General features: G+C 34.6%; 1 protein-coding gene across 1 annotated transcript in view; it reads right to left on the minus strand.

The window, feature by feature from the left end:
• Positions 1–26,219, minus strand: part of MSH4 (mutS homolog 4) — a 71,573-nt gene that overhangs the window by 24,867 nt on the left and 20,487 nt on the right. The window contains exons 6-15 of the mRNA XM_036256182.1: positions 24,107–24,279; positions 20,648–20,715; positions 16,299–16,373; positions 12,151–12,215; positions 10,690–10,859; positions 8,271–8,407; positions 7,192–7,295; positions 6,089–6,213; positions 3,951–4,151; positions 726–844 (exon numbers count right to left, since the gene is read on the minus strand). Coding sequence (XP_036112075.1) covers positions 726–844; positions 3,951–4,151; positions 6,089–6,213; positions 7,192–7,295; positions 8,271–8,407; positions 10,690–10,859; positions 12,151–12,215; positions 16,299–16,373; positions 20,648–20,715; positions 24,107–24,279 — 1,237 coding nt within the window. The remainder of the gene's footprint in view (positions 1–725; positions 845–3,950; positions 4,152–6,088; positions 6,214–7,191; positions 7,296–8,270; positions 8,408–10,689; positions 10,860–12,150; positions 12,216–16,298; positions 16,374–20,647; positions 20,716–24,106; positions 24,280–26,219) is intronic.

Raw genomic sequence — 26,219 nt, forward strand, 5'->3', positions numbered from 1 at the left:
CAAGGACTGAAGGGTCGTGGGTTCAATTCTTGTCAAGGGCACATACCTCGGTTGTGGTTCATCCCCTGCCCTGGTTGGGGTCATGCGGGAGGCAACCAATCCATGTGCTTCTCTCGCATCCATATTTCTCTCTTTCTATCCCCCCCCCCACTCTATCTGAAGATAAAAAGAAAAATATCTTCAAGTGAGGATTAAAAAAATATATAGGCCAATAGCTATACTGAATTCCCACAGCCCCTCAAGAATACTTGATGTTTGCTCAGACCAGAAATAGATGATAATACATACTTTTGTTACAAATATTGAAAATTCTATAAGAGCACAGGATACAGAATGATTTTTAAAATACGTCTATCCCAGTGATCTTTTATTTTAAAACTAAGCCTAAGAGGAACATAGCCTAAGATACTATGCAAAACGTTCGCGAACCAGTCATCATTTTCTGAAAAGACTTTCATACATCCCATACAAAAACATGAATGCACGTTTTTATCATTCAACAACAGGAGAGTTTTTTTTTTTAACTGTATTTTTCAATAAAACACCCATTTCCGTTTTCATATAAGACAGAAAGTGGGAAGCTGTCTTTGACTGCCCTCTGGCTCCTGTAGGGTAGTATAAGCACATCTGCATGTTTTAGTTAAAAAGACTTGCTTACATGATGATTGACTATTAGCGGCAGAATTTAATGTTTTTAACATAAAAAAAAAGTTTAGTTTGGGTACCTCTTTCATTTCCTTCATAAAAGTTGATGAATTTGTTTCTATATCATCATCAGTACTGATTCTTGTAAAAATCTGTTCAGCAATTCTAAAGGAAGAATATTCTGCTGGGACATATGATCCTGTAAAATATAAGATCAAATAAACTGAAATGTCTTTGTAAAAGTACTAACATTTTGCACTTCCCACGACCTCAGATCATTTACTAGCATATCTAAGGATTATGTGGTAGAAAGATCACTGGCTATGGAGTTAGAAAACATGGCTCCAGCTACGGTATGTATTGTATAACCTTGGACAGCACTTAAATTCTCCCAGTCTTTTTCATATATAAAATAGAATGCCTGCCCTACCTAATGTCCAAAGTTGTTTGGAAGTTCAAATAAAACAGTATATACTCAAGTACATTATAAATATTTGTTCTAAATTTGATAAAAATTTTAAATAATAGATGCTAAAGAACATTCAAAGTATGAAAAGTTGAGAGAAATGCTTATAAAGCTAAAGTTGATAAAATCATTATAGAAAAATATATTAAAAAATGTCTGTTTCTTGAAATGTACAGAAATACACACAATCAGAATGAAAGGAAAATACCTGACTTTTTTGAAAGTTGAATTTTCATTAACAAGGCTATTTCTGCCTGCGAAGTCATCAGTCTAATTAATATAAAATATTCATCTTTTGAAAACAATCTGTTTAATACAACCACCTCTATATAAAATGGCATATATAAGGCATAAGAAGATAAAAATATTCAAAGAGTTGAATGGGAAAAGTATCAAGTATACAGAACTCTATATAAACAAAATGGTGAAATAAGGGAATAAAAAACAGAGCTAGTTTATTCCAGGATTTAAAGCAACAGTAAGGATGAGGAATAAGGTCTACCACTGAGAAGAAAAAGAAAGCACAAGTCAGGATACTACTGATACTACTACTACTACTAACAACAACAACAACAATAGTAGTAGTAATTATAATGATCGTACCTCAGAGAACAGATTTCTTAAATATGTAGGATTATCAGAAGGATTAAATGGGAAAATAAATGTCAAAGTACCAAGTACAGAATACAGGATATATGATGTACGTTTCCATTTTCTCCTTTCTCTTACCTCCACCAAAAAGGCTCCCAACATTTTTTATCTAAATTATTACAGAAGCCTCCTGGCTGGTATGTTGCTTCTGGTCTGGCTCTCGTGTAACCATTTATCAATCAGAGTGATCTATCTAAAAAGTCAAATCCAATCATGCCATTCTCTTATTTAAATTTCAGTGGCTCCCTACAGATTTCTGAATAAAGTTCAATCTCCTCAGTAAGTTCCCAAGGCCCTTCATGATCTGACTCCTGCCCACCTCTCCAATTTTATACCCTGCCACTTCCTATAGCTACTGTGTGGAAACTACAGAGCCCTTGGACTCCTTACAGTCCCTTGGGAATGCCATATTATTATTATTATTTTTTTTTTGTATTTATGTTTAAGAACATGTTCTTAACCTGTGTCTGAAAGTCTCCTTTTTAAACTTTTTCCTTGAGTCTATATCATTTTATATACATTATCTCAATCTTTACAATTATTATCAAAAGTAGGTACTATTATAATTTTCATTTGCAGATAGGAAAACTAAGGAGGTTAAATAATTTACCCATGATCACTTAATTAGTAACTTGACAAACTAAATATAGTTCCAAAACCTATGTTCCATGCATTTCAAGTCCTACTGTTTCCCTTATGATCGGATTATATTAAATATTATACACTTTTAGGTATTTCAGAGGTTTAAGAAAGACAATGGTAAGTGAAGTACAATAATTTTCTTCAAATATTTGAAGGGCTATTGTTAGGACAGCCTAGATTATTCTGTGATGCATACAAGATAAGAATGAGGACCAATGAGTGGAAGTTTCAGTAAGTCAAATTTTAATTCAATATAATGAATGCTCTAACAATTAGTGCTGTCCTATAACTGGATAGCTTGTTTTTTTATTTTTATTTTTTTAAAGATTTTTAAAAATATTGATATTTAGAGAGAGAGGAAGGGAAAGGGAGAGAGAGAAACATCGATATGAGAATGACACAGCAATCGCCTGCCTCCTGCACATACCCTACTGGGGATCAAGCCTGCAACCTGGGCAGGTGTCCTGACTGGGACTGAACCCACAACCTTTCACTGCACGAGATGACGTGCAACCAACTGAGCCACACTGGCCAGGGCAGACAGCCTGTTTTTTAAAGGACACAATTCCTCATAACTATTCAAACACAAGTAGGATTATGTTACATATGAATCTGTATTCTTATAAGGAGAGGGAAATTAGCTAAGATGTTCTTTTAATTCCAATAAAACTATAAACTCAATAAAATATTTACCATTAATTCATTCATTAATCTCCGATTTTCTTTCTCAGTAGTAAGGGTAAATTTGCAATGTGTCATCAATATTGTTATTGCTGTATTTCCCTTACAATTATTACTTTAGACCAGGGTTTCTCAAACACAGCACTTACTACATCTTGGGCTGGACAAATCTTTCTTGTGTTTGTGGAGGGAGCAAGGAGGGCACATTGTAGGATGTTTAGCAGCATCCCTGGACTCTACAGTCCCCTCAGTTGTGACACCAAAAATGTCTCTAGATATTGCCAAAAACAGGGGGAGAGGGACAACAAATCATACCTCATTGAGAACCATAGCATTAGGACCAATCACCACATCTCTGATTCATATACTCTCAAGAAAACCCAGTTTTCAGACGAAAAGAAAATTGTGCCTCTACACCAAGAAATATGTGACAATGTTGGGCCAATGAGAGCCATTTATATGCTTATCTGACCAATGTTATAACTTTGGAAAAATCTTATATGGGTTATTAAAGGTAGCAGCTTATTCTACTTTTTCACGTTTTCTCACAACAAAGTTTGTCCTGATAATTAAATTATTCACTTAGTAATAATTGATTCAACATTAATAGTTATAGTAAGGAAGTCTCTCCTTCTGTTACAGTCTACAAAATTTTGAGTATAGTTCAATCCAAAACTGGATGAAGTTTAATGAATGTCAAATCCTAAAAGTTATGGTCTACATACAGGACACTACTATATAAACTTTTAGAAAATCTACTCCAGACTGTTCTTGGGTTAATAAGACACCTCGATCTGAAATACCAGGCACAAAACATTTTAAAAGGGAAGCAGAATTAGTAAGTAAAAAGTAAGCCTTAACTTACCAATCTGGGCCATAATCTGACAAAGCGCAATCTGTTTTAAATATGTGGATTTCCCACTCATATTTGGTCCAGTTATGATCAAAAAATTACTCCCTTCTGTAATATAGGTATTGTTGGCAACAGGTTTTTCCACGGATATTCTTTCAAGAATGGGATGCCATCCCTGTTTGATTGCTAAAGTATCAGTAAACTCTGGCCGAACTAAAGAAAAAAATAGAATGTTTTCAGAAAGATTAGTATATATTTTTATTTAATGTTTTTGTGGTATGTACATATTATGACAACTTAGTGATTTTTCTAGTCAATTTTGAACAACAACATTAAGGTATTATTTTATCTCAAATAATATATATATATTATAGCTGACACACGCTTAAGTAAACACCATCACTTAATTTACTTCAAAGGAATTCTAGGATTTAGTTCCCTCTTGTCCTAGGCTCCAAAACAGTTCATAACATTTTCAGATTTGTATATATTAAGAAGAAGCAACTAGCTATTGATAATAGTTTTAAAATAACAATTACTGGTACTACAAAATTGCATATTACTTAATCCCTGCTTTAAGCTTTATTTTATTTTAATATTTATTTATTCATTTAATTTTTTATCCTCACCTGAGGACATTTTTGCATTTATCTTCAGATACAGCAGGAGGGAGAAAGGCAGGAAGAGAGCGAGAGAAACATCGATGTGAGAGAGACACATTGAGTGGTTGCCACCCACACAACCCCAACCGGGGCCAGGGACAAACTGCAACCGAGACACGTGCCCTTAGCTGGAACTGAACCTGGGACTCTCGGGTCTGCATGCCGACACTCTAACCGCTGAGCCAAACCAGCTAGGACTTTAAGCTTTATTTTAAATCTGGCCATAGTTAGCTTTTCAAATGAGATATAAATATAGAGTAAAATTAAATACAAAAATAATTTTATATCCAAACACTTATAAAAATGTTATCTAAAATGAAATCTCAGAGGCTAGAGAAAACATTAACAAAAGATGTTGTTAATTTATAGAAACAAATAATGACCAGCTCTCTGTGGATACTTTCTGAGGTGAAGGAAGAAGAAGGTGGGAGGAATATAAAGTGTTACTCTCCTCTAGATGAAACACAGGGATAAACTTGAAAGCATTCATTATAAAAGTGAGATTAGTTAGAAAAATATTTTTAATTATTTCAAAATATTTTTAATGCCAAAAATTCATTATTCAAGATGGTCCCTTTCAAATTAAAATAAAGAAACAAGTATTTTAATAGTTAAAAAAATTACTATTCCCTAGTCAGTTTGGCTTAGCATTTAGAGCGTCGGCCCGTGGAACAGAGTCATGGGTTTGATTCTGGTCAAGGGCAGGTACTGGTAGCAGTTCGTCCCTGGCCCTGGTCTGGGTCGTGTAGGAGGCAACCAGTCGATGTGTCTCACACATCGATGATTTCTCTCTCTCTCTCTCTCATGAATAAAAACAAAAACAAAAACATGTATTCGGGTGAGGATTAAAAAAAGAAAATAGCCCTGGCTGGTTTGGGCCAGCTCAGCTCAACGGTTGCAGGTTCTTCTCCTTATCAAGGGCACGTACCTAGATTGCAGGTTCAATCCCCAGCCCGCCGGGGTCGTGCAGGAGGCAACAAATCAATGTGTCTCTCTCACATTGATGTTTTCTTCTCTCTCTCTCCCTTCTTCCCTTCCACTCTATCTTTAAAAAATTAACGGAAAAATATCCTCCGGCGAGGATTAAAAAGAAATAAGAAAATGCTCACTTTGGAGATTCATTTCTCTCATGTCTATTAGTACTGGTTACATTGCTTCTAATGAAACTTTATAAATTAGGATCTCTGTCATTTTCACCAAGGAGACAGCTGTGTAGCTGTCTTTCTTATTTTGGGAAACTTTAAAATTTCTTGCAATTTTTTCTTCCTGATTTGATTTGTCAATTTCTAGGTAAATACTTTTCTGACTTTTAAAATAAATTTTAAGGGCAATTTCACTTTCTCTATGTTGAGTAAGTCTAGGACCAGAGGCAGGAGACTATATATTTCAGGAAAAAATGCACAACATTCATAATTATTATATAAAATTACTTGAATTAAATACAAATTTCAGTGTGCAAAATATTTATTCACAAAGAAGGTAACTTACCATAGTCAGAAAGAGTGCAGGCATGAGCAAATGACAGTAGCATATCCAGCATTGACACAGTGTCAGACAGCTTATATAAACAATGAATATGTTCATAAATCTCACTAAGCAGTTTGCACACTATTCTGAAAGTACATGTGTGTTAAGATAAGTAATGCTTTTTAAAGAGGGGCATAAAATAAATTGTAAAACAATATTAAATTCATTGCCTGAGTAAAATAACATTCACATTTGAGTTGTACACTACAGATAGTCTATTTTTCTACTGTCTCTTTGTAGACAAGAGGAAATTGAAAGTCATACTCAAGGTCACAGCTACTTAGTAAAGAAGCCACCTTCTGGTGTGTAGCACCATATTTTTTAAATGACTGCTTTTTATTAAATCTTAAAAATTTTATTAATAAAAATATTTTTATATAGGTTAAGTCTTCACTATACTTCAACAGATCCCATCTGCTAATGATTTTATGATTTTTACATATGTTAAATTCACCACAAAAGATGTAATGTATTTTCTCTCATCTATACAATTCTTTCTCTCTCACACACATATACCCTAACAACATAATTATTTAAGCTGTTAGGTGGCCAAGTTATTATAATTGTGGCATAATATAAAAGTTTTTCCCTTACAAGAAAAAATATGTTCCCAAAATGTACTGCATCATATAATCTCTGTGGTCTACATCCCGAAATTATTTCGAAAACCCAACATATCTCTTTTTCACTGATTCTAAATGTTCTAGTTCTTATTTCTAGCTGGATTGCTACTGTACAAGTAGTAAAGCATGAGAAGTTGAAGAGCTTACATACCATAGGAAAAGAGTAAACTGAATAAAAACCAAAATAAGCCCAAGATGTGCCAAGTTCTACATTATGGTGGAAGTATCAGTAGTAGTGGGGTTACTTGGTAATTAGATTTGCCCTAAAGCTTCTGTGAGACTCACTGATCCCAACAGGCAAAGTTTTAACTGTTTGTCTAGGAAATGTTCTCACTTTGCTAACATTTTGTAATCAGACAAAAAGTCAATTAATGAAATTTATTACAGTGCCTCAAATTTAACCAATTTAATTCAAAATTCAAAAATTTCAAATGCTCTTACATATAAGTCATGTGATAGATTTCTCTCAAAGACTCTTGGCATCTTTCATTCATTTTAATTAAATCTGCTGATGTAAAGCTATAAGAATTTTTCACTTTAGAAATCTGTTAGAAAATTAAAGAACAAAGGTCAAGATACTTGTACACTCCTATGAAATATAACATACAGATGTTAAACAATAAAAATATATTTAGTACAGTCGCTTTAATTTTTCCGATGTAGTTTCACAGAGAAAGTCCCAAATAATGTTTGTGAATGAGAAAAGGAAGATCACATCTAAAGTTAAAGCAGAATTTTTTAACTTAGTTCAATTGACATGACTATTTTTATAGATCTTAAAACAACTATGTCGAAATGTTTAAAAATTACGTCTTATTACCAAGTAATATGCAGGATACACATCAGTAGTCCTCACTTTACCTCTGATCCCTGTTTTAGGCCTTGCCCCATAAATGAACTTCACTCAATCTCTAACCCCATTAACTAAGTCTCAATCCATTCTTCACTTCATCCATCCACGTTACTTGGTAATACAGTATATACTTCAAACCCTTTAAATGGTTTGTTTTTTCAAAAGGGACTCATTGGGAGCAGAGAAAGCAAAGATTAGAGTAGGTTAGATTTTCCCAAACTCGTATATTATAGAAAAGTTAATATGTATATAAGAAAAAATATTTCCCTGGCCCAAAGATTTGGCAATATTGGATTAAAATAAGTAGATTTCTCTAGTTCAGTCCTTTTCAACCTTTAATAGGCTAACGTGCACTGGAGAACTACTTAAAATGAGATGGTACAGGATTTTTAAAATTCTTTGATCAAAAATACCTTACACTTTCTTTCTTCTTTTTCCTTTTTCACCCATACCAAGCTCCCAGAACTGCTGTAAGCACTGTTTAGTATTTCTCTCTTTCTAAATCACTCTTAGACTAGTATAGCTGTTAGGTGGGTAATCAGAACTAGAAGCAACACACAAAACATTCAGATTTTGGCATTTAAAACTCAAGAAGTTCCTGAATATATGTAAATGTAATCCTCAAAAATCAGAAACAGTAATTTCCTAACCAAACTCTAGAGTGTACCTTAATAAACTCTGAAGGAAGTTGATCATTGGGTAAGGCTGTACAATCTATAGTCATCTGGATGAAAAATCCTCTAGCAGAGCTAAAACTTGTCCTTAAAGGAAGACTATATTTTTCTGCTAGCTGCGATATCATTCCTAGTGATCAGAAAAAAGAAAAACAAAAACAAAACAAAGAATTTTAATGAGAAATTATTCTTTCTGTTTAAAATTATCACATCCCTTTTTTCTATTTTATAGGAATAGGAAGGTCTTGTTATACTTTAAAACGCTAAATATTTTTAGTGTCTAAAATATCTGATTAAGTATTCTTTAAAAAAAAACATACACACCTGGCCGGTGTGGCTCAATGGTTGAGCATCAACCCATGCACCAGGAGGTCGCTGGTTCGGTTCCCAGCCAGGGCATATTGCCCAACCCGTGGGCTGGATCCTCAGTGAGGGGCGTGCGGGTCAATGTTCTCTCTCATCAATGTTTCTGTCTCCCTCTCCCTTCCTCTCTCTCTAAAATAGAGAAAAAATATTTAAAAACATATAGCCCTGGCCTGTTTGGCTTAGTGGTTAGAGCATTGGCCCATGGGTTTGATTCCGGTCAAGGGCACATACCAGTTTGGTCCCCAGTCCTGGTCAGGGTCTTGTGAGAAGCAACCAATCGATGTGTCTCTCCACATCCATGTCTCTGTCTCTCTGTCTCTCTCTCCCTTCCTGCCTCTTTATCTGAAGACAAAATGGAAAAATATCCATTTAAAAAAAGAATACTGAAGAGCAAAGCTAAAAAAAATACTGAAGAGTCATTTTGATTGGTATTATAAAAGTAAAAAAAAAAAATTATACAAATTAAAAAAATAAAACCAAGACTATTTTATAGTCTCTGTATTAGGAATATTAGTTTATGGTTTGTTGTTCATTCTATTTTTTGAAAAGAAAGAGAACACAGATTCTTGTAATCATTAGTTCACAATAAGAAATTCCCTCTACAAAACATGTTTTACAAAACAAACTATTCCAAAAAGGAAATTGATGACTCATCAAATAAAATTTTCAAAAAAATCCAAATCTCGCTATTAACTTTAAACTCACTACAGAGTTCCAAATTTATGTTTTTTTAACAAGATGACCATTAATGCTTTGAAAATTACTTAAGAAAACTAACATCTTTGTTCCTAAAGCAGGTGCTCCAACAATTTTCCTCCTTTTCTCAGTGGTACCACCACTCTCAGGCAAATCTCCATTAGCATCAATGGCTACATTTCCCTTTGCCATGGCCACATCTACTCAATTATTCATTCTCAATTCTTTCTTCAATCTTTGCATTTCTTCCCTCTCATATACATAGCTCGCAACCTAAATACTACTTTAACTTGTAATAGTTTAAAATGGTCTCCCTGTTTCCACCACTCCACACAAATACACTCAACGTATCTTCTTGATCAATTTCACTCCGCAGAGGGAAAAAATCCAAACTTTTGGATTTGAAAGACATCTCCAGCCATCACTTCTGATAATATCTCTTACTATTTCTGTGACAGAATGCCCTGCTCAATCCTAACAAATTCCCTCACTGTCTCTTGAGGTTTCCTGATCTGTTTGTGTTTCAGTGTGTACCCTGCCAGCGGGTGAAATCCCTTTCTAGGCTTTTCTATCAACTAAAAACAGTCCCATCCTCTATTCCTCTACACCCAGTCATTCTCTGACCCCTCTAACCTGCTATATTTTTCTTCATATCTTATATTCATGTAATTATAAGATATAATTTCATGTAGTTCATGAAATTATAAGGTATAAGCAATTGTCTGTGTGCATGTTTTTCTATATTGTCGGTCTCCCCTACTACAACATAAGCTCCAGGAGGACAGGGACTTTGTCTCATTCACTGTGTATTCCCAGTACCCAGAATAGCGTCTCCATTTACCAGAAACTCAGTAAATACAAGGGTAGGCAAAAGGAAGTTTACAATTATTTGTGTGGGAAATGATATGATAATTAATGAATAATACAAGAATAAACTCTGTGTTTTGTGTACTCACAACTGTAAACCAACTTTTTTGCCCACCCTTGTATTTGATAAATTACTGTACTGGCTCAAATGCCCCCTCTTCTAGACAAAAATGGTACCTCGTCCTCCACTGAAACCCTTTAGTACTGATAGCTTGCATTTTTCATGTAGTTTCTACACAATGTTGCATAAAAGTCCTTCTATATTTAACTTTGGAGAAAAAATAGACATATTATAACACTCTGCAATCTTGCTATTTTTTTTAAATGTTCCTTAAATGATAATATGTGTCAACCTTACCTGTTTTGATAACAAAAAATAAATTAAAATACACATGGCAGGTTATCACCAGCAAAAAAGCATAGCATGTCTAAAAAGTTTATTTCTAAAAAAACAAAAAAAAAATGCTTAAGTAATTAAATTACCTGCTATGTCATCTACAATCTCTGTATATGTTCTTCTAGCTATGTCAAGAAATTCATTTATGTTAGACCTCACTGCATAGCACTTCTGAGTCCTCATGTTCAGGCATCCTTTCATGTATCTGGCATCATCATTAATTACTGTTTTAATCTTTTCAAGTATGATTCCAAACCTAAAAAAGAACATTATAGGCAATAAGTCAAATAGTTATAATTTGTAATTAGAGTCATGGTTAATGATAGCAAATAACACATTTTCTTAAATCACTGTTGAAAATAAACAATTAAGCAATATATATTTAAATTTACATAAATTAAAACTGTGACTGTGTCAATTTTTTAAAAACATGTTTCTATTGCCCTAGCCGGTTTGGCTCAGCAGTTAGAGCATTACCCCACAGACCAAAGGGTCTTGGGCTTAATTCCTAGTAAGAGCATGCACTTGGGTTGCAGGTTCAGTCCCCAGCCCTGGTCAGGATCGTGTGGGAGACAACCAATCAATGTGTCTCTCTCACATCAGTGTTTCTCTCTCTTCCTCTCTCCCTTCCACTCTAAAAAATCAATAGAAAAATATTCTCGGGTGAGGATTAACAAGAAAAAGAAAAATATAAAAGAAAAAATATAGATATGTTTCTATTGATTTTTTTGTTTTTATTTATTTATTTTTTGTTCAAAAATCATACCACTGAACAACCATTACAAAAAGTCTGGCTTCATGCTCACTGACTCAATAAACATTTATTTATACCATGTATTAATCACTATGGTAGGTGCAGAGATTCAAAGAAGGATTAACATATGCTTCTCACATTCAACTGAGGCAAGGGAGACTAAACATATATTATGAGACAGTATAAAAGTGGTTAAGTACTGTGATTATGCAGACCAGAAGTCTGGTAACACCTATTTCTCTAAGCTTTTGTTTTATTCTGTTCTGTATTTTATTTGTAATTAAGTTTTATTATGAACCTCAATTTGAAGCCTTATGTAAGATCTGAAACTTAAATCAATGAAATAACAGTTCTTACATATCACAAGTCTTTTTGGTCAAGAACCAAGGTGCTATTACTAACAATATTAAAATTAAATTGTATTTAGATCTTATTCAGTATTCATATCTACTATTTTTTTATTATATTAAGGCCATCATGATTTAACAATAGAGAAAAACATTTTTATATTTGCAAGTCTTTCCATAGAGAATGGCTAAAAAAAAAAAGATATTAAAATTGTGTATTTTTTTAATACTATTGTAATTATCCATTAACACAAATACTCAATGTGTTGTTACCCTATCTACTGGTATTTACAAAATAAAATGTATAGTTAGAATTTTTATGAATAGTTGAAAGGTTATATTAATCAGAGCTTAAATAATTGTTCTAAAGAATATAATTAGAGTCCTTAAAATCAGGTATGATAAGGAAGAATCAGATATATTATTAATAGTTGGGTGACAAAGACCTTTTATCTTCCAAGGAACCATAGTAAGCTCTTAATAAAGGTGTGTTACAGTTCTTCATTGCAATCTATTAAAGAATAAAATAAAGATAGTTAAGGATAATAAATTATGACATTATTCACATATAGCATTTTACATTTGTTCAAGACTTTACACCTTACCAAGTGCTTTCTTGTTTCATCTTCTCATTTATATACTCATAAAATATATTTTAGGTGTATAGGTGAGGAGAGCTGGTATCTTTCCTGTTTTCCATAGAAAGAGCATAGAACCACAGGCCTCCACATTATTATGACTTTTATTTTTCTTGTCACCCAACTAATTGTTAACAGCCGACTACTTATTAAAGGTATGTACTTAAATAGCTATCACTGTACATTTGGAGTACTCTACATATAATTCCAAAATTTACATTAAATTTACATTAACCTAAAAAAAGTATTCTGTATATTCAAAAATAGCACAATTTCTCCATTCTTATATAGCAAAACTAGGAATTTTATTTTGCTTAATGGAAACTGTAAGTGGTCATTATTTGAATAAAAAGAAAACAGGAAGAGAAAACATAGTTAAACTGATATTTTAGTTTGCTATTAGGCAATGGCAATAATATTTTTGCTTATGAATAAAAAATAATATTTACATACTGATAAAAACTTCATGAAAGCATTAAAAAAACATTTAAATCATTCATAATTCAACAACCTTTCCTAAGATAAATAATCTAAATATTATGATACATCTCCTGTCATTTCTTTAAATAAAAAAATTATAATATTGCATGTTCCTTTTCTCCGCCACTTAATACTACAACGCAAACATTAAAAACTTTTTATAGCAAAAATTTTCAATAATCCCTGCAGGAAGCAAATAGTTCCTTTCCCTAGTTACTGCAGTTCTATGCTACTTACAATTTATAATATAAATAGTGCTGCAATTACCATCACTGGGCATAAATCTTGGTCAACATTTCTTAAGAGTTCTTTCAGACAGATTTCTAGTAGTAGTATTACAGGGTCAAAAGACATGTTTCAAAACTTTTCTGTAGAGTATGTACAATTTGTGTTCCCACCAGCTATGTAGTTGCCTCACTGTTCTCTCATGAACAAGTTGCACTTTGATTTCCATTTTGGGGTCATTTTCTTTATTTCCACTCATTCCAGTATTGTCTTTAAAAATTACACAAGTTTTATGATGACAAAAATTAGTATTATGTCTCTCATTTGCTATAAATATTTCCTAAATTTCTTTGGCTTTTAACTTTGCCTTTGACATATCAAAACTTGAAATTTGTTTAATCAAATCTATCAATTTTGGAGGAAGATTTTTTTATTGTACCTCTTTCATACTAGGAAAGATGGCAATACTTTTGAAATCTTTTGCCAAATTGTTTTTATTATATATATTTATCAGAATAAACTTCATAAAAATTCTTTCACGTTTTAAATTATTTTTTTCTTTTAAAAGAGCAGTTCTTGAAACTAGGCAAACAATCCCATTTACCATTGCGGCAAAAAAATTAAGATACCTAGGAATAAACCTAACCAAAGAGATAAAGGACCTATTCGCAGAAAACTACAGATCTTTGAAAAATGAAATAGAGCAAGATGTAAAAAAGTGGAAGAACATACCCTGTTCATGGATTGGGAGAATTAACATCATTAAAATGTCCATATTACCCAAAGCAATCTATAGATTCAACGCAATCCCCATCAAAATACCAACGGCATACTTCAAAGAATTAGAACAATTACTTCAAAAGTTCATATGGAACCAAAAAAGGCCTCGAATAGCCACAGCAATCTTGAAAAGGAAGAACAAAGTTGGAGGGATCACAATACCAGATTTCAGGTTATACTACAAAGCCACCATAATCAAAACAGCCTGGTACTGGCACAAGAACAGGTATATAGCCAGTGGAACAGAATAGAGAACCCAGAAATGGACCCTAGGCAATATGCTCAATTAATATTTGACAAAGGTGGCAAGAGCATACAGTGGAGTAAGGACAGCCTCTTTAATAAATGGTGCTGGGAAAATTGGACAGCTACTTGCCGAAAAATGAAACTAGACCATCAACTTACACCCTACACCAAAATAAACTCAAAATGGATAAAAGACTTAAATGTAACCCATGAATCCATAAAAATCCTAGAGGAGACTGTGGGCAACAAAATCTCAGACATCATACGCAGCAGAATTTTTACTGACACATCACCTAAGGCAATAGAAACAAAGGAGAAAATGAACACATGGGACTACATCAAACTCAAAAGCTTCTGCACAGCGAAAGATACAATCATCAAAACGGAAAGGCTACCCACTGTATGGGAGAGCATAATTGCCAATGATATATCAGATAAGGGGTTAATTTCCAATACATATAGAGTGCTCACACAACTCCACAAAAGGAAGACAAAGAATCCAATTAAAAAATGGGCAGAGGAACTAAATAGACACCTCTCCAAACAGGACATACAAATGGCTAAGAGACATATGAAGAAATGTTCATCATCACTAATCATCAGAGAGATGCAAATCAAAACAACAATGAGGTATCACCTCACACCGGTCAGAATGGCCGCCATCAACAAATCATCAAACAACAAGTGTTGGCGAGGGTGTGGAGAAAAGGGGACTCTAGTACACTGTTGGTGGGAATGCAGACTGGTGCAGCCACTATGGAAAACAATATGGTGTCACCTCAAAAAATTAAAAATTGAACTCCCATTTGACCCAGTGATCCCACTTCTAGGAATATACCCTAAGAAGCCTGAAACACCAATCAGAAAGAATATATGTACCCCCATCTTTGTAGCAGCACTATTTACAATCGCTAAGATCTGGAAACAGCCCAAGTGCCCATCAGTAGACGAATGGATTAAAAAGCTGTGGTACATATACACAATGGAGTACTACGCAGCGGTAAGAAAGAAAGATCTCTTGTCCTTTGAGACTACATGGAGGGACCTGGAAAGTATCATCCTGAGTGAAACAAGCCAAGCAGAGAAAGACAAATTTCATATGATCTCACTGATTTCTGGAATATAATGAACATAACAGTTTGAGGACAATCCCCTAAGGAGTGGGGAGCTGAGAGAGGGATGAACAACAGAATTTATATGCATTTAGGCATGAACAGTGGACATGGACAACAATCGGGGGAAGGGGCGGAGAGGGAAGGGGGAGGGGGGAACCACTGGGGGAAAAAAGGAGAATCATTTGTAACAAAAATTAATCAATAAAAAAAAAAAAAAAAAGATATCACAGTTAAAAGAGCAGTTCTTTTTGTCACTTTAATTTCTAAAATTGTGCACAGGATACTATTTAAAAATTAATGAGAAAACTGTCCTTTTGTGACTATCAGAGTAACAATTACTTCAGGCAAAAGTTTCAATAAATACTAAAATCAATGAGTGAAAGTTTGATGAGAAACAGGATATTTACACAGTACCAAAGTATCTCTCCATACATTACTTATAACTTTAAAGAGAAGAAACTGATCAAAGTTTGTGTAACCAAGCATAGAAGAGTGACATCATGAGAAAGATACAACATTTTTATAGAGTATTACTACCAAATATGAATAAGCTGAATTTAACCATGAAGAAACAATCACATAAACTGAAGAATATCCTATAAAACAACTGGCCCTTACTCTTCAAAATGTCAATATCATAACAGACAAAGAAATGCTGATACACTTATCAGTTTAAAGGAGAATAAAAAAATCTGACATTAAATACAATGCATGATCCTGGATTAGACCCTGTAGTAGGAAAAATATCTATAAAGAACATTATTAGGACAATTGGAAAATTCTGAATATGAGTTATACAATATAAAATAGTAGTCTATTAATGCTACATGTCATAAATTTTATAATCATGTGTGTTTATGTAAGAGAACATTCTTGTTCTTAGGAGATATACACTTTAGTATTTAGGTACTATAACATTCTCAAATAGTTCAGTAAGAATAATAATAGTAAGTATAATTATATGGGTGTGTTGTGTATATAAAGAGAAAATATGGGAATTAATTATACTATTCTTACAACTTTCTCTAAGTCTGAAATTTTTTCAAAACAAAATTTAAAAAATACTGATACCTAAACATTTTTTATACAATATACACACATATAAATTACCTTTAAAGGATCCACAAGTTCCAAGGTATGCTTTAGGTATATTAAATTTGTTATCTTTGATTCAGCTGCATTAACCTATTAACATAAAAATCCAAATGTGGACATTATAAATATTTAATACAAAAATGGGTTTTCCTTTAAAACATTCTACGCTTATATTTCATATACTTTTTATATAAAATCAACCAAGCTAGGATATCCACCAGCCTAAACACTGTTTAGAAATTACTAATCCATCATAGTAAGACTAGTGCACTAGTTTCCCGAAAGTATGACAATAAAAAGAGTTCACCTCATTATATCCAACTTTTATTTCTATTTAAGTTCTTTGGTCCACCTTAACCCATAGTAGTGATAGGAGATCCAGTTCAATTCTGAGCAGCACTAAGAAACTAGGATTACTTGAAAAAGGCACAAAGAGTATTTGTGAATTGATGGTATTTGAAAAGCTGAATCCAAACATCCCAGATAATTATAGAACAACACAATTTCCCTCATTGGTTCCTGTTCAAGTAAAAATTTTCATAATTCCTGTGGTCCAAATTAATTAAAGTTTTTCAAAATAAAGCAACACCAGCATCCTAAATTTTATAAATAAACTTTTTATAAATTAAATTGTAACACTATCTCTAATGCAGAACAGTGGTAACAAACCTGGGGAAATGAGGATGTTCTTGTGGGTAGGCCAATTTACCAATACTGACAAGAACTTTTAGGATATTACTATTATGACATAATATTAATTGATATGGCACTGTTTCTTTTTGAAACCTTCTCACCTTGATCCCCATTGCACACAGTACCTGAACTGTTCTGTGATCATATGGGTCAATTTAGAAGAAATACCAAAATGCAGGTTTTTAGCCCTAAAACAAGTTATCTCGGGCTCTCTTATAATACTAGATCTCTGAAACTAACTGAAAGATTGAAAATAAATAAAATTCACCAAACAGAGGACAACTATCACCACTATTACCAAAGGCAAACATCTTCCAAAAATAGCCAAAATACCCTTGTGTAAGAATAAGGTAAAAAGGACTAAATCTAACAAATATCAATTTATAATAGAGTAAGAAACTGGTATCAGCATAAGGACAGAGACCAATGAAACAGAAGAGAGACTAGAAGTAGCCCAATGATACATGAGTACTTGATTAATGACAAAGGTGGGAGAAAGGACAGTCTTTTCCATAAAAGGTTACAGTACAATTATGAATCTACATGAGAAAAAATAAAGTGTGGTCCCTTCCTCAAACCACATACAAAAATCAATTCCAGGGAGATTGTAGATCTAAATATAAAAGAGCAATTAAACAGCCCTGGCCGGTTTGGCTCAGTGGTTAGAGCATCAGCCCGCGGACCAGAGAGTCCCGGGTTTGGTTCCCGCTAAGGGCATGTACCTCAGTTACAATTTGTCCCCGGCTTGGTTTGGGTCGTGTGGGCAGCAACCACTCAGTGTGTCTCTGTCACATTGATGTTTCTCTCTCTCTGTTCCTCCCTCTCTCCCTCCTGCTCTATCTGAAGATAAATGCAAAAATGTTCTCGGGTGAGGATTAAAAAAAAAGCAATAAAACATCTGAAATATAACAAAAAAGAATATCTTAATTACCTTGTTTGTTCTAATCAGTTTTTATAAATTTCATAATTAATGAGCATCCATTAATCACAGGGCCTAATGGCCAAAGTTGTTCACAACTCCCCCATGGTCTGGGTTTTATGGGTACACAAAAATCATATTACAAGCCCTCAACTACAAACTCCAAGATCTGTGTTTTGCTTTCTACCCAACAAGGAGTGTTTCCATCTTCCCATTATAATAAAGACTTCTGCGACGTTTTCCCCTCACTCCTTTTGACTCCTGATCAAATGTGTTCCTGTGTGGCATGCTCCCTCTTCTCAGGAATACCAAGTAATAAAAATATTCTTTTAATGGCATTACCCTCACCATGTCATCACTCAGTCAGCTCCATAAATTAAAATTCCATGGGTACAATCAATACATTGGGATAGATGAAAACTTCTTAAGCAGGATACAACAAACACTAACTAGAAAGGAAAAAACATAAACTAGGCTACATTTCAATTAAGAAATTCTATTCATCAAAGGATAGCACAGACCCAGGGCTGGTCCTCCAAATGCTAAGTTGGAGAAACTAGAATTTGAGTCAAATAATTTATTTGAAAAGTAATTTTAGTAAGCACAGACAAGGGAATGTAGAAGGAAGAAGGGAAGGGAAGGACAGCAGAACAGATGCATCGATGATCCAGTTACTGCTGCATGGCAGGTACTACGGCTCAGACCTGTCAGACATGGTACAGGTAAGTTTCAGAAACTATCTCCACAGGTAAGAAAAATGGAATATTTATTCATCTACTCCTGTTTAGTGTTGGTTATGACCTATTGCCAGAACAACAATGCTAGTCTCTCCTGCAGCCAGAGAAAGTCTTCAGGCAGTGAGTTTCAGCTGCTTGCAGTAGGAAGCCTTCCTTATACAAAAGTTAATGCCAAGGGGATGGGGATAGTACACCAACAGCATCTACACCACAATATTGAGTGGAAAAAGCAAACTGAAAAGTGGGAAAAGATATTTTTGCAACACAAAACCAATAAGGGCTCATATCTAAAATATAAAAAGAAGCCCTACAAGTAACAAAAGAAGATAAACAAGGAAAAATGGGCAAGAGACTTCAACAAGACTTCCACAAAAGTAGGTATTTAGATTATCTATATACATATGAAAGGGTGTCCATGCTCATTAATAAGAAAATGCAAATTAAAACCACAATAAAATACCATTATTTACCAATCCCTATGGCTTAAAATTTTAAACTGACAATATCACGTTTTGGGAAAGAACAATGAGAATTCTCATACATTGCTGATGAGAAAGTAATGATTGTGCAATGATTGTGAAAAACATTTTGGTGAACATTTTCTCATTATTCCTGAAGTTGTAGATATACATACTCCATGATCCTAAAATTCCACTCCTATGAACCCAATAAAATTATGTGCACAACTATATTAAGAAACAGGTATAAGATTGTTTACCAGCATTATTCCCAATTGCCAAAAACTGTCAACAAGTCAAAAAGTCAAACAATGAAAGGAGTAACAGCATATCCATACAATGAAATATTACATAGCAATGGAAATAAATAAATGAGCTATAGCTACATGCAATAACATGATTAAATCTCACAAACATAATATTGACTAAAAAATTCCAGATATAAAAACTGAATGATTATATGTAAAGATTTAAAAACAGGCAAAATTAAATTATAAAAAACAACAAGAAGGTGATTATTAAACGTTGGGGGATTTTTTGAGGGAGGTAGAGAATAAGACAGGAAGGAATAGAAGGGGAGTTTTTGAAGTAATGGCAATATCTATTTCTTTCCTGGGTGGTCATTACATGGATGTTCACCACTTTGTGATAAATCAGTGAGCACTGAATTTTTGTTTTGAGCAGTCTTCTATGTATACAGTGCAAGAAAATGGTGATACCCTGGCTACAGTATGGCTGAGTATTCAAGTCCTTTCTCACTGACCCAGAAGTCTCATGTCTTCTGTCAGCATCCATGAAACTGTGTCAAGCTAATTTGTTAGTTTGCAAGTAGGGTAAAATATCAGACGTCTAATAGTTCTTGATAATACTGTTCTGTAACTGCTTTTGCTTTTTTTTTTAACCTAAACCTCACACTGGGTCATTAATTCCTTTGGCTTAGACACTTACTTCTTATAGTATCCCTAGTACTTATCACAGTGCTTGGTAAAATAAAATCACTTGTTGAATGAATAAAAAAAGGAGCCATAGACTACATATATTTTTATATGGCAATCTGAAACCAGTTGAGAAAAATTAAAAGTTATTCAAAATGAAGCAAAGAAACGACAAAAAATGTGCTTAATATTGACATTCTCAAATATTAAAGAAAGAATTTGGGATGTTTGCAATGAAAAATAGGAAACTTCTTAATATAATAAATTAAATAATATGGTCATAAATATGGTATAGAAAGAAAAGACATTTGGGTTAATTCAAGTAAAAAATTTTAAGCATTATTCTCAGTAAATATTTATGATCAGAAGACTGTATTTTCTAAAATCAATATTCTTAAGGAGAAATATAATAACTCATCTTAGGCAAGCAATTCCATACTGGAGATTTTCAGAGAACATTTAGTTTAGTCAGAAGTTTTTGCTTTAAAAAGCATAAAAATCTAGATATTAATAATGAAACACTTTTTCAAATCATTTTGATATTTTCCAATTGTTACATTACATTAAGATAGTTATATCACAATGCATAATAATGTAACATATAATGTATATATAAACATACCGTGTCTTGTTTTGGAATTTGAACTAAAACAGAAAGAAGCTGCTCTGTATCAAGAAATCTTGATATAACTAAAACAAATAAAAAAATATTAGCCATTGAACTGTTATAGTTTAAAATACAGACTATGTAACATATCCTCAAATAATAAAACAGAACAGTCCTACCTGATTACTTGCTTTAATTGTCTTTATCTATCTTATATGTGCCAGGAATAAAATAAATTCTAATGGTCATCTCTTAATTTAAAAAAATTATTTTTCCTTTATTGGTGTGAGAGAGAAAGAGGAAGGGAGAGGGAGAGATGAAAGAAACATCCATGAGAAAGAACTTGCCCCCCACTGGGTATTTGGCCCCCAATCTAGGCATGTGCCCTGAGCAGGAATCGAACCGGCAACCTCTTGGTGCATGGTTGATGTTCAACCACTGAGCCATACTGGCCAAGCTCATTTCTTTTTCTTTTTAAAAAAATTTTTTATGTATTAATTTGTTTTTGTTACAGATGTTTCTCATTTTTCCCCCATTGACACCCTCCTCCCCTCCCCCCCAACCCATCCCCAGCTTTGTTGTCTATGTTCATTGGCCTTGCATACATGCATGTAGGTTCTGTGGTTTATCTCTTCCTATACAAACCCCCCTCCTCATTTCTTAATTTTTGATTACTCACAATCTGCCTTCCAAATTTGACACTGTTGATCACACCATCCTGCTTGAAATTCTACTTCTCTGACTTTTAGATTTTGCTTATGACAATTTTCTTCCTTTTTGATCTATAACTTTTCTGATACTTAGAGAGATTCGTTAAAAAGCCCAGTTAAACCACTAACCATGTAACCCTCCAGAAGTTACCTAACTTCTCATCTTTTAAATGTGGATAATGCCATCTGCCTCCCAGGGTTGCCGTGAGGATTAAGTAAGGTAGTGTGTGTACAGTACCCTGCACATACCAGAGATCAAAAGTGTTATTTTATTCTTCTTAATTTGTTTTCCAGCTTAAACTATTCTATAAAAGTAAATTTATAGTTAATTATAATGTATCCCTTTTATATATTCCCCCCACATTGTTTTTTCCTTAGCCATTTAACATAAATGTCTTTTACAAATGCACTCATTTCTTCATACTTAAAATATAGTAAACTACAGTAACTATTTTTAATGACTAATGGTTACCATCATCATTGCAATATGTGACCTCAAAAGTTTTTGTGTAGACTTACTGATATTTTACAAAGTTTCCCCAACCCGTTAGCTTTAGAAAAAAATTTTATGTCCTATTCAAATTTTATGTCCTATGCTTCCTATTCAAACTGCCAAATCTGATCATTTTCAGATTGCATATTTCTAGCTCTGTGCCCTTTTCTAATTTACCACTTTTCCAGTATATCAATTATGTTTAAACTGTTTTAAAAATTAGAGTAAATGGGCTCAGTATACTACATATACTACTTTCATGCTGTTCAATATGACATAATACTATTATGACATTTTTCATGTGATTCCACTAGACCCTCAAAGCCCTCACTTAGATTGGCCTTTCTCTTTTTCAGTCTCTTCCTTCTTCCTTTCCCCAAATCTACAACAACAACCAGAATAATGTTTCTAAAATAAAGATTTGATTATATTACTCTCTCAGGTTAGAACTATCAGCTCCCTATGTCCCTCATGATGAAATCCCAATTTCTTAGCATTATAATAGGCCCTTCATAAGCTAGCCCCAATGCTCATTTCCTGCCACTCCCAATGCTTCAAGTCACAAATAAGTACTGGCAATACCTTAAATATAGCAAGCTCTTTTACATCAATGTAAGTATAAGTGCAGAAGTTTATGTTAACTCTACTTTTCCCAGAAACATAAGTGTACGCTAGAAATCAATGACTGTTCAAGATCACAGCCAATAGGGCTCATACCAGATCTTTATCCCAGCTACCACATCTAAAAATTATTTTTGTTACCCACCTATGTACATCAACAAACCTTGCACAGGCATGTTCCCTTTGTCTTGAACATCATTTCTAGGATTCTCTTGTTGACAGAGTCCTACTCATTTCCTTAAGGCAGAGCTGAAATACTGTCTCTGTGAATCCCACCTGGATTCTATCTTTATCCCAGTTCCTTCCTCTGTGTTCCCATAAAATACTCAATTATTATTGCATTTACCACACTGCATCATATATTTGGAGGTTTGTTTCCCTAACATGAATGTACAATCCTTGAGAACAGAAATTTATAACTTAATCTTCCTTATCTTTTTATCCCTAATACCTATAAAATACCTACAATAAGGTAGGTACTGGGTTTTTGTTTGTGTTTTTAATCCTCACCCAAGGATATTTTCTACTTATCTTCAGATAGAGTGGGAGGGAGGGAGAGTGGGGGAGGGAGGGGGGAGAGGGGGAGAGAGAGAGAGAGAGAGAGAGAGAGAGAGAGAAACATTAATGTGAGAGAGACACATTGATTGATTGCCTTCCCTAGGACCCCGACCAGGTAAGTGCCCCCACCAGGCTGATGATCTGCAACTGAGGTAAGTGCCCATGACCAGAATTGAACCCGCAATGCACTGGTCCATGGATCAATGCTCTAACCATTGAGCCAAACAGGCCAGGGCAGTACTGGGTTTTCTAAATGAGGTTCACATTCTCATATTTTAATAAACTATAAAAATAACTCTTCTACCTTGCTCTATGTTTGTGTTCTCCTACTTTTTACATGTTACAATAAATTATAAACTGTCAAGATACAGAAATGGAGTTTGACTAACATTACATGAAAAAATGATTTTTAATATTCCTAGCACTTTATGTATTACACAGAATGCCAAGTACAGCCAGGCAACAAGATGTTGCTGTGAACAAGAAAAGGGTTACCAGTTAAAAATGGCTTCCTTGTACCTTTCCCAAGTTTCACTAAATACGCTGGGATACATAGAAAAAGTAAATATATTCAACAATATTGGAAATGTACAGCCACATATTAATATAATGCTAAAATTTTGAAGGAACTATACTAATTATAATGTATTTGGAAGTGGACAGAGGAAGAACTGTTCAGGCTGTAAATGCCTTCCAGATTGTCATGTGCCACTTCAGTTTACACTATCAGAACACCAGGAGGGGTGGTTGGAAATGGGGGTACAATAGATAGACCAAGCTCCTAGAAACCAGGAACTAGACTAGGAACAATGAATATAAATTGTCCTTCTACCTATAGGTTTGAGAAGGACATTGCACTGTCATGCCAGTGAACAAATAGCCAGATCCCAAGGGCAATTCTCTAACCTCGTTTTATGGGTTGGATTGCATCCCCCAATAAAAATATTTTGATATCCTAAATCCCAGGGAATGTGACCTTATTTGAAAATTTAATCTTTGCAGACATAGTTAAGTTCTAATTGGTATCCTTATAAAAAGACAATGTATTTTTCTAATAATTTATATTTGTATAATTAGAGGATATTCATTTACCTGACTGAAGTCCAAAAAAGAGTTCCTCATCTTGAAGTAGTTCTTGAACACAATCTAATCTCATGTTAATGGTTTCAATATCAACTAGAGGTTCTAATATATTAGATCGAAGTCTTCTACTCCCTCCAGGAGTCTTAGTGTAATTTAGAACACCAAAGAGAGTGTGATTATTCCTTTGAAAACACAAGTTGGAAAATTTTTCATTAAGTATACAAAGGGAAAATTCAAGAAAATTGTAATTTAATGTTATAATTACAATCCTATAATCTACAGTGATTTTAAAACTTTAACATGCAGACTTCCGGTCAAGATGGCGGCGTAGGTAAACACGGTATTGCGTCCTCCCACAACCAACCACATCAACGTTACAACTACAGAACAACCATCATTCAAAACCGCCTGAAATCAAGCTGAATGGAAGTCCTACAACTACGGAATTAAAGCAGCAGCCACATCCAGACTGGTAGGAGGGGCGGAGGCTCAAGGGGTAGAGGCGCAACGGGCTGGTCCCACACCCAAGTGTGGCGGATAAAAATCAGGAAGACACCTCAGCTGGGAAGGTCCTCCCTGAGGCCTGAGGGGTCCCCGTCCCACACCAGGTGCCCTGCTCAGGGTTCCAGTGCTAGGAAGAGAAGTCCCCATTACTTCTGGCTGGAAAAACCAGCGGGAACTGAGGCTCAGGAAAGCTGACGCGGCTGGAGCCCCAGGCAGCTCTTTAAAGGGCCCGCGCCCGGACTTATGGGACTCTCTCCCTCTAAGCTTGGGGGGGAGGCAGCTCCAGGGGCACCAGAGACATACAGGGAAGAACTGAGCTGTTTGGCACTGGAGCAAGGGCTGGAGAGGGGACTTTCTCCAGGACAAATGTGCTCTCAGAGGCCTTTGTTCCTTTGGTGAGCCCTTCCCTGGAGCGGCAGCCAGTCGTCATATCTGGGACTCCAGCAACCTGGCTCACACTGGTAGCCCCGCCCTGCTGACTCCCTGAGACCCCGCCCCACCCACCTTTCAGGCCCACCCAAGCTGTTGCCAGTTGCTTTCCCATAGGATTGGCCTGTCTTGGATCCTGCTTCAGTTTTTCCTAAATTCTTTCAAACAAGCAGCATCTGGTCTCAGATATCCCCATACCACTCGTTAAGTAATACACAGAAACACAGGGAGGCAGCCAAAATGAGGAGACAAAGAAACAGGTCCCACATGAAAGAACAGAACAAAACCCCAGGAGAAGAACTAAGCGAAATGGAGATAAGCAACCTAACAGATGCTGAGTTCAAAATACTGCTTATAAGGATGCTCAATGAACTTAGTGAGAACCTCAGTGAACTTAGTGAGGGCCTCAAGAGTATAAAAAAGGACCAGTCAGAAATGATGGATGCACAGTCAGAAATGAAGGAGGCATTAACTGAAATAAAGAATAATTTACACAGATTCAATAGTAGAGTATGTAAATCCAAGAAGCAAACCATTGATTTGGAATATAAGGAAGCAAAAAATGCCCAATCAGAACAGCAAAAAGAAAAGAGAATCCAAAAAAATGAGGATAGTGTAAGGAGCCTCTGGGACAACTTCAAGCGTGCCAACATTCACATCTTGGGGGCGCCAGGAGAAGAGAGAGAACAAGAAATTGAAAACCTGTTTGAAACAATAATGGCAGAAAACTTCCCTAACTTGGTGAAGGAAACAGACATACAAGTCCAGGAAGCACAGAGAGTCCCAAACAAGATGAACCCCAAGAGGCCCACACCAAGACACATCATCATCAAAATGCAAAAGCTTCAAGACAAAGAGAGAATCTTAAAAACAGCAAGAGAAAGGCAGCTAGTTACTTACAAGGGAGTTCCCATAAGGCTGTCAGCTGATTTCTCAAAAGAAACTTTGCAGGTCAGAAGGGAGTGGCAAGAAATATTCAGAGTGATGAAAAGCAAGAACCTACAACCAAAATTACTCTGTCCTGCAAAGCTGTCATTTAGAATTGATGGCCATATAAAGACTTTCCCAGACAAGAAAAAGTTAAAGGAGTTCATCACCACCAAACCGTTATTGTATGAAATGATGAAGGGTCTTTTTGAAGAAAAAGATAAAATATATGAACAAACAAAATGGCAATGAATACATATCT

Source organism: Molossus molossus, unplaced genomic scaffold (assembly GCF_014108415.1).
Source record: "Molossus molossus isolate mMolMol1 unplaced genomic scaffold, mMolMol1.p scaffold_m16_p_12, whole genome shotgun sequence".
Classification (NCBI taxonomy): Eukaryota; Metazoa; Chordata; class Mammalia; order Chiroptera; family Molossidae; genus Molossus; species Molossus molossus.